At 37.7% G+C, this 10672-nt stretch overlaps 1 protein-coding gene across 1 annotated transcript; it reads right to left on the reverse strand.

Annotated features, from left to right (window-relative positions):
- Window positions 1-6654: 6654 nt before the first annotated feature.
- On the reverse strand, window positions 6655-8625 carry LOC117342366 (inter-alpha-trypsin inhibitor heavy chain H4-like). Its single transcript, XM_033904537.1, has one exon. It carries the CDS (start codon window positions 8623-8625, stop codon window positions 6655-6657), a length of 1971 nt encoding a protein of 656 aa, XP_033760428.1.
- Window positions 8626-10672: the final 2047 nt, after the last annotated feature.

Genomic DNA, 10672 nt, shown 5'->3' on the forward strand with positions numbered 1-10672 from the left:
CTTCACCTTTTGATAGCAACAACAGGTAATTTTTATCGCACCTGAGAATGGACAGGTGTGTATATATTAAGTCGTTGTCGCCGTGGTGTTGATAAGCAGTGGCGTAGGAAGCGGGGGGGGGGGGGGGGGGGGGGGGGCAATTGCCCCCCCACTTTTTTCAGTGGGGGGGCAAACATATCTTTTTGCCCCCCCACTTTTTGACATCCAAAATCTAAAAAAGGGGAAAAAACACGAATTTATATATTCATTTCGATAAATATCTGTATATTTTCGAACCGATAATGTTTTCTTGAAGGCAACGATAAAAACTGTATATTGTACATCCGGAACATTCCGACCTTTATACTAGTATATCAATCCTCAGACCTGTGTGTCGGTCGTCTGCAATAGCCTGGTAAGTCAATATTTATATCTTAATACGAAATTTTGCTTAACTTCATCACATAGATTCAATAAGTTGATGATAATTTGTGAAGTTAATTGAATTCATAATGAGAACAAGACAGAAACACAACATGAATAAAAATGCGCGGTTTTAACGTGAATAGATTGATACTAATTACCGACAGGTACGAGGAAATACAAACAAAAATTCGGCTCGCGCCTACGGCGCTCGCTTTATCACTAAATTACTGCCCCCCCCCCCCCCCCCCCTTTCGATTGCTGATCCACAGGGGGGCTTCGCCACCCTGGGACCCGCTGGGCGGCCCCCAGACCTCTCGCAAAAAGGGGAAAAAAATCGGCTCGCGCCTACGGCGCTCGCATGATCAATTAATTACTGGACCACCCTTTCGAAAACTCCTGGATCCGCGCCTGATCCCGAATTATTGGAAATGTGCTATATTCATTTTTCGCGGAGGGCTTAGACCCCCTTGAACCCCCTATCAGGGCGCTGCCCTGGACCCGCTGGGCGGCCCCTCAGACCCCTCGTAAAAAAAAAAAAAAAAAAAAGCAAAAAAAATCGACTCGCGTCAACGGCGCTCGCATTATTACTAAATTACTGGACCACCCGCCCTTTCGAAAATCCTGGCCGGGCCTGGTGATTCATGATTTGCGTAAATAACTTATTTTGTACTACATAAATTATCAAAATTATCATGGGATGTTGAAATGATAATTATTGCCTAATTTTGCGGAGATGGCATACGATTTGTTTAGTGCGTAAAATTTAAGGTTAAAAAAATTTTTGCCCCCCCCACTTTTTGACGACTTCCTACGCCACTGATAAGTATTCAGACAGGTGACCAGGTATGATAGCCTCAGGTTGGAATTACAATACAAATCTGGAGAAAAAGGTTCCCAACCTTCGACACCGATCTGGTATTGATAGATATATATATATATGAATGGCAAAAGTGTGATATCCAGTGGTGATTGACATTGAAAACGCTTCTCAAGGCCGTTGTATAATTGGTGGGTCACAGCATGGTTAAAGGATTACTATTATCGTACCCTGGGGTTTCCGGGAGATTTACCATATTAAACTTAATGCTTAAGCAAAATAGCGATTATTTACAGTGCATCGCGTCTGCACAAAAACGTAAGTGCTATTTTTCTCGCCTTTGCAAAAGGACTTTCAGTAGCGCCTGGGGTGGGATTTGGCACATGAACGATTCTACTTCGCTGTTACTAATAGGAACCCTAGCTAACCTTCAGAGCGTGCTATCTTGAACTGGCCCGCCCAGGTGGTAGAAATGTTGTTATAGGTTTAGATTGTCGTATCTCTGTCACATGGACGTTTGTATCTTGGGGAGAAGATAACGACAGTATAAGGTGGACAGACAGACAGACATCTGGGTTTAGCGTAAATAATCCTTGCGAGGTTATATCCACAACGGATCCTACTTTCCGCACATGTATAGTACCCCGCCCACTGTCTCTACCTATAATTCTTCGAATAAAAGTGAATAATATAGAAGTTCTCTCTCTCTCTCTCTTTTTCATAGAGGATTTTAATGCATTTTAGTCGAATCAGTTAGAGTAAGAATCCAGAACTAAGACATGTTTGATACAGGGTCATCTATAGAGGAAAATAATGTTGAATCCACAAATTTGAAAAAAACTAGTAATGTAATAGGCCTAAATATTTGTCTGGACATGTAGTTTACTATGGTCATGTAATATACCAAAATGTGTGTCTGGACATGTATTTCCTCAAAATCATCATTAATTTGCTCTAGATGCTGACAGTTTCACCCGTAGAGTTACTTTGTGGTCAGATTCAGCAGTGAACCATTATAAGTCACACAAATAATAAAACCTAAATAAATAACCACGCTGTTATCCTCACTGGTATCTATAGCACGGTATAGGAGCATTTGTTTAACCGAATTGGACTTTATATACGTATTTGTCGAATTTTACAAACAACTTAACACATTTCATGTTAGCCACGATACATACAAGCGATCGTGTTATTTCTGTTACTTCTACATAGTAATGATTCATAGGTTTGTACAATATCACTGGATTTGCTGTTTAGATGAGCTTGATTCAATAGATAAGGTTTAACCCACTCTTTCACTATTTATCATTGTGACAAAATATTTACAATATTGTGCATATATTATAAAACACTGATATGATAGCAATTTAAAAAAAAATATTGATAGAACTGAACATTATCAGCTAATGTTTTATTTTTCAATGATCTCCAAATATATTTGGATGACCAGAGGATAATACTTGTATATGGAGTACATTGTAACATAGATGAGTATCGATTTCCTAGGGATTCGAACCTATCGGGTCAACCATCAGACCTTAACAGGTCTTATCGCGATTGTAATCATAGAGTGGTGAGAAACACTGCCTCACGCATCGATTAAATCGGTCTCCGGATTAGTGGAGCAAGGGAGGTAACCCGTACTATATGTCTCGACTTTAACTAACTTTCAGTCATTGTCAGTTTCAATATTTCCTTTATTTCAAAACCATCAGCGACGAATGGAGCTCTGAAATATCACAACTGAGTAGAACGAAACAGTGCTTTAATCCTCTAAACAAAAGTTGAACAATTACATCTAAAGCAGATATCAAAGTCGGTAGAGTAATTTGTCCTATACAAATATGGGCATAATTAAATAATATGTTTTAAAGATATTTTGGGGTTTTACGTCAACATTGGATATCATCACGTTCCTTTGTGGCTCTAAGAATGTAGTATACATATCAGAGATAAGCTAGTTTCATAGTAAGTTGATAGAACCCTCTAAAATATCTCAGAATTATATGTACACATTGTTATAGTCCCAATATACACGTACGTAAACTGTAATTAAATCCGAGATCTACGTGGAAAAGATTACGAATTTTCATATATCATTAAAAACATATGGACAACAATATCTCTACATTTTATATGTATATTTCTAATTAGATATGGCGCCAAACCTTATGTTTAGTTAAATCTTTCTTCACGAGAATTTGTTGAATCCTGTTTTATTAGGACTTTTAAACATTTTAAACAAAAACAAAAATTTGACGTTTATCGGTCTTAAACACAATTGAAATATTTTTGTTAAAAATATAATGAAATATAAAACATGCCTTGGTATATTTCTCACTTATTTAACCAAATGGCTATGTTCTTGGACAAAATACAAAAGATGAAATCTGTTATCCAACTTACCCATCATGTTAGCCCTCAGGCCCCAACATTAGGTTATGGTTATATCTATCACACTAGCAGAATGATATATTTCTAAAAGACGAGCCACAGAAAACAGATGATGTATAGCTATAGAAAATCTAGGAATCATTTAAACAGGGAGATGTTGCGATGGAATCCTACTAAAATCGCTTCAACAACCAATTAAAAAAAAATGGTAATTCGAAAAGGCGAAAAATGGTTCAGCACCACCCAAGGAAAATCTGGCAAGCCCCGGTTTCATCAAAGTTCTTTAACTTAAAAAATTCCATAGGAAAGTATTACAGGATTTATGGGGAAACTCTTAGTTGAGGAACCTTCCTTAAATTCTGTTATACCTTTCTGTGGAACATTTTCCTTAATGAAGAAATATTGATAAAATTGCAACCACAAGTAAAGTGACATACACGGCGTTTAAAGTCGACCATTGCCGGTGTGACATTTTCAACGAGGTCCATTTTCAACGTTACATCGGAAATGAAATGACTTAGCATGTGCCAAGCTCTTGAAACAACGCCATTAATGGTAAATCTATATCATGATTCAATTTAATTGACACTGATAAGTATAATATACATTTTGTAGATAAGCAACAGTCGAAGAGCGTGTAAGTAGGTACGGAATCTGATTGATGTGTCCTACAAAATTATGTCAAATCAAAAAGCTATTACAAACAGGAACTTCATCGACGGCTGTTTATGTGCAGAATTTATGACACCATACGCTCGGCAATATTGATTTACCTTAAATAGCTGTGTGTTTTGGACTCAGCATGGGCACTGTTATGTTACATATATACCACAGGGGCTTCGCACGATTTTCCAAATGATGGTCCATATATATATGTATGACACTATAATACATACATGTTTATATATGGACCATCATTTGGAAGGTAAATTAGTGATCACGAGGAGGGCAAATTAGTGATCACGAGGAGGGCAATCCATGATCACGAGGAAGGTAAATTAGTGATCACGAGGAGGGTAATCCATGATCACGAGGAGGGTAAATTAGTGATCACGAGGAGGGCAATCCATGATCATGGCACTGGTAATAATTTTGTGTAAAATCACGCATTTGGTAACTACGTTGTAACGTCACGATGAGTTTATAGATTCGTAGTAATGTTTTTTGTTGATGTTTTCGTAAAAGCCTTTAACTAAAGACCAACAAATTGTTATAGTTGGCTGTAAATTACACTGTACATTGTCACGTCCTATACAATGTGTTTTAATAACAACACACAGGCAACTTAAATACACGACAACTTTATTTTATCTCGCAATGACACTTCATAACACATATTTGATAAAACAAGAATTCAGAAACAGTTTTGAATTCACATAAATATGTCTCCTTCAAGAAATACAAAAGCAGGCAGGAACTGATCAGTTATAGAAAAGAGGAAAAAGGAAAGAGATATGTGGAGAAACGAAGGCAGAAAGTGGGTAGATTTAGGAGTTAGGAGAGAGCAGTTTTATATATGTAAGATACACTAATCTATTTTGATAAGTGACACATTCCGTTCCACAGTGACATACGGGTATCTTTATAGAATATAAGTCATAAAAGCTTAAATCAGTTTTGAAAACATAAACGTACAAAAGCTCATACAAATGTCGTACTTAATGAAAATACAAGACGCATTGAAGTGTAAGCAGTAACTCTCTTTTCACACTTAGTTTGCAATCTGAATGTTTGGATACAACCATGGTAACGATGTATCTCCAACAAGAATTCCACGGGAAGTGGTGTGTCGCCTGCGCAGCAAGCTAGGAGATGAATTTAAAAAAAACCCAGCTTGGATATTCATTGTACCTATTCCAAGTGTAAATTGTATGATTTGCCGGATGGATTCCTATGCAATGAATGAACTCAGGAATGATACAGGTATTCCTCTTTATATCATGTAGCCTTTGTCAGACAGAAACATGCTATTAACAGGTATGTGACATTAAGAGAAACATGTTTTTTCCTCACTAAATCTAGTGCACTCCCATCTCCATAACTAAAAGTAAGTTATTCATAAAGTGGTTTTCATACAGAAACCAGTAAGCACTATATGAAGTTTTAGGTTGATTGACCCAAAGGGAACTGGACAGATTTTCTATCTATTTACAGTGACCTTGACCTTCGAACCTGAAAAACAATCCAAAGCAAGCACTTTTGATAAGGAAGCACTATACAAAGTTTGAGTTTGATTGGCCTAATGGGAACTCGAATTATCGCAATTCAAACCAATGTTCTATTAATAGTAACAGTGACCTAGACCTTTGACCTATGAACATGAAAAGCAAACCCAAGCAAGCACTTTCGATAAGAAAGCACTGTATGAAGTTTTAGTTTGATTGGCCCAACGGAAACCTTTGTGTGGACGACGCCACCGCCGACACTGCCGATGCCGATATAGTGGTACCCATATGTCGCCCTTTTCAGGCTACACAAAAAGTAGGAGATGAACAAGAATAAATTATGTAAGCTACATCTGGTATAATTACGGCAAGATAAAATGATCACTTAAGTTGTTTCGCTTTCGGTACCACAATCACAAATACGACTTGAAACTACATTTGTGTGTGAAAAAGTGGTCCTTAAGTGTACTGCATTACAGACGTAACTTCGAATAATGAATTTGGACTAGTCTGGAACCATAAAAAATAATCGGAAATATTGAATTACTGAAGAGTATAAAGTGATGTGGTATCTTACTTTTGACCTTTAGTTGAGCGTAAGCCCTTGTGAGGAAGGCCTTTGGTTCTGTCCCTAAAGTAGAGGTTGCCACCCATACTAAACACTCAGTATTTTTGGAATGGGGCGACTGTACACTAACCTTTAAGCAGACGCATTTTGAAATCCAATAATTTGTCTCCTTTAATCGGTAGCTACGAGATCCTCCCTCGTTTTATGTATAAATAAGTGTCGGAACAGAAGGCAGGATGATTACCGTGAACATGTGAACAATTCCCAAAGACTTGTCAGAGATGATATTGAAGAAAGCTAGATCAAATGAAATACCAAAGAACTTTGATCAGAAAAAAGATCGCGACACATACCAAAGCCGATGACGCGCACTTGTCTGTTGTGCTATGCAAGTCATGAACTATACCATCTCTCCGCAAGGTCTTCCTGGTGACCCCGATTCCTATTCCTAATTTTTCATCTTTCTTTACCTTAGGATAATTATAATCCAAAGTAGTTACTGCTTCCGCAACAACCATGGCCGTGAGAGGCGTCACAACGCTGTACCTTAAAGACAATGTCAGTGCCTTGTGTTCGTATCTCTCTCTGTCCTCTTCCTCCTCTGACATCAGGGCCAGACCAAGATAGTCCTTTATTTTCTGATACGCCCAAAGTCTTCGTCCGAATTGTAGAGTCTCTCCTGTCTCTGGTTCGGCTGTAGAATAGAAAGTCATGTCATTGTCCACACCGACAGCAGCAGTCGACGCGGTAAATGGAATTGATTTGATGTCAGCTTCCGGTTGAATGGTTCCAGCTACAATTATTTCGGATCCGTTGAAAAAAATGGCAAAATTTGTTTGTGTCAAATCTTCAATGACTATATGGTCAGCAAGATATTGAAACCTAACATCCCTGAGTGTCACGGACTCTATTCCTCTACAAAAATCCTCAAGTTGTTGACTTGCATCTTCGTCGTCGTATATAATATATGCTGTTCCATTATTTTGAAGTGATATTTTCTGCAGAAACTCAAAATTTACATCGGATCCAAAACCCAGAGAGAAAATTGAAACTAAATTGCCATGATTTATTTTATTAATATTCTCCGAAATTAATTCTTCGTCTTCAACGTTCTTATTGGGAATGCCATCCGTGAGGAACACAACTAAATTCACCTGGTTTTTCGTTGCGTTGTTGATATCAAGAATTGCAGATACCAAGGCGTCATTGAAGTTGTTATTCCCCGCTGCTTTCATTTGATCCACAAATAGCATGGCAGAGGAAATGTGTGCTGCAGAAGCCGATACTGGTTCTTGTTTCCATCGTTTTACGCTAGAGCTGAATACAATGATGTTAAAAGCATCATCTTCGTTCAATCGAATCAATATCCCGCTCATTGCCACCTTTACCTGATCAAGTCTTCCGTATTTCATGGAACCACTTACATCAATGACAAATATCACTGTTTTGCTCATATTCAGTAAGCCAAGTGGTGAAAAATAATGAACAAACGCACCATTGTTGACAATAAGTGTTCCTCCGTTCGTTTCTGGGGGTATCAAAGTATACTTCATAATAATGTCACCATTCAACCCGATTCTTCTACCAGATGTGCTTTTCTGAATCTCCTTTGAAGGAGAGTACACAAGCTCTCTTTTTCTTTCGGACACAAACAGTAAACTATACGGTGCAGTATCCGAACTTGTAGAAGACGCACGTGCTTTAGAATTTGGAAGCGTGTAGTAAAACTGGTAAAATCCATTGGGCTCTTGAAACGATGCAACGACAGTGAGATTTTCGACAACTTGATTGGGTTCTATGTGTATGTTTTGTGTATATTCTCCCAAAATCTTTCTGATGATTTCTTGATATGAAAGTTTCAAAATAGCTTCAGACTTTGCTGCCACGTTCATATAGACGACGAAGTTCTTCATTCCACGTCCAGGAGGTGGGGCGGCTTCCGACACTCGCCCAGATGTCTGTCCGTCATCACGGGCCGCCTCGTAAGCCTCGTCGGCTTCTTTCTTATCTTTTACCACGCCATGGAGAATACGGTCTTCAATTTGCATTGAAAAATTTGTAATAAATGCATCTGTGGGGACATGGATTGAAAACATCGCTTTTCTGTTTACATTTGCGTCGTTTTCAATTCTTATTGTGACGTCCACATTAGCGAAGCGAGAAAATACTTTCGATTCAACAAGGAATGTCTGTATTGAAGGATGCGTTTTTGTATCCTCACTAACGCACGTACATATCAGAAACGACACGATAAGTCCTATAAATAGAGACATTACACGTTAGGTTGACAGCTACCGGCACAGTTATGATCTAAACCCCTCGATACAGACCCTGTGTTGTGACAGGTGTTACAGTAGATCTCACCGTTTATTCTTATTTTAATGCAAGTACGTCAGGAAATCGATAATCTCCAGGAGATACCAGACGTCAGTAGTCCAAACACTTGAAATGAGGTCTTAAATTTAAAAGTAAACTGCATAAACAGAATAAACAGGAGTTCAATGGAATATAACCAATAATGGTGCTTGTGATTGATATAATACATTGATATAATCATAGCGACCAGGTGTCATATGTACTTTAAGCTTGACCGATGACCACTAAAATCGATGAGGATGTAGAACTTGATGTTATGATGTTATGGTGTGGATATGACCTGATTATGTTGAAAGGTCCGTGTGATATCTTGTACACAATATTTCCCCCCAAAAGTGGTCAAGTATGACCTTTGGTCCTTTGACTGTGACCGATGACCACCGAATTATAAAAAGGTGTTAAAACCATGATGTGAATATCATAAAATCAGTTGAAAGGCTCAGATATAGTTTGTTGAAAGCTAAGTGATAGGAACGGACTTGAGAATACAAAGTGATAGTTGTGTACCCCCTTTACGAAGTTGGAGTAATGGAAACCATCTTTTAGCTTTTGATGTTGAATAGAGAATAAGCAAAATGTCAACGACTTGAGGAACGCTTGTACATCTTTACAGGGTGGGTACATTTAAAAAGCGTTCCAAATCAATTAATGTTAATTTGAAATAGATCTATTTATATATGTCACGTGGTTGTTTCGAAAGGGAAGCAGTGAAAATATCAACAGAACCGTGCCGTTAGTCAAAACCACAATACAGTACGTGAACGTATTGTTTTAGGATAATTATAATAATAATGATAATTATAGCACTTGACGTGACAAATACCTATGTATCCAAATCAAATGTTCTCCGACAATGGATAAGTTAATCATTGTCTTTTCATGTTTGGAAAAAAATATGGTTGTACCGGTGCTTACTCAGTTGTGCTTGTTTTTAGTGACGGTGATGTGACGCCATCATGCACTTGACAGAGAGTTCCAATGGATGAGCACTCTTTCTTTAAACGCATATTTCCATACGTTTAATTTATATGTTCCTGCTCAAGTGGTTGATTATGACTTCTTATTCTTTTGCTAACATTTATATTGAGGAATCCTTCCGTTAGTCCTGTAGTACCCGTATGTTAGTTTATATACCTGTGAAGCGTAACATTCTGTGCTACAGCGTTGGTAAGTTTAGTTTCCTTAATCTGTTCTCATAACTTAATTCCTTTATCCCAGGTATTTGTTTTGTTGCTTTGCGTTGTACCTTTTCAATTACGTTAATATACCTTTGTGTATACGGATTCTATATGCTTGCTCCATACTCCAGATGTGGCCTAACAAGTACTTTATACAAGAAGCTAAAAGTGTTTTCATCTAAATATGTAGATGTTCTTCTAATTATTCTCATAATCTGGCTGGCATTCTTGACTCATACGGTCCGTATTCCGAGATCCCTCCTTTTCGATTTATAAAGTGGTAGGGTATCGGTTGACATATTTTTTCCTATGGTAAGAACTTTACATTTATCCAAATGAAATTTCAATAACCATGTATCGGACGATATCTGGAGCTGTTTACGTGCATCCATTTTGAAACTACGTCATTAACTGATACTCTTTGTTTTCTATTTGATAAGAAGCATTGTATCCATTTGATATTTTCTTGTGATAGTTCATCCAAGTGTAATTTGGCAATTAAACGTTTGTGTGGCACAGCGTCGAACGCCTTCATAAAATTTAAATCTACAGTTTGAATTTATCCTCTTTGGTCTAGAATTTCTGTCCTGTTGGCAATGACCTTGATGAGTTGTAGTACTGTTGATCTTCTGTTGATCTTCCGTTGATGAATTTGTATTGGTGCTTACTTAACAAGTTGTTTATTTTATTTCGTTTTCGTATATTTTTTCCCCATAACTTTACATATGACATTGGTGAGACTAACTGGTCTATAGTTCCCTGGTGT

The sequence above is a fragment of the Pecten maximus genome, chromosome 1, assembly GCF_902652985.1.
Source record: "Pecten maximus chromosome 1, xPecMax1.1, whole genome shotgun sequence".
NCBI lineage: Eukaryota > Metazoa > Mollusca > Bivalvia > Pectinida > Pectinidae > Pecten > Pecten maximus.

Coding starts and splice junctions, on each gene's coding strand:
- LOC117342366 (XM_033904537.1), bottom strand. CDS start 8,625: ATGTCTCTATTTATAGGACTTATCGTGTCGTTTCTGATATGTACGTGC.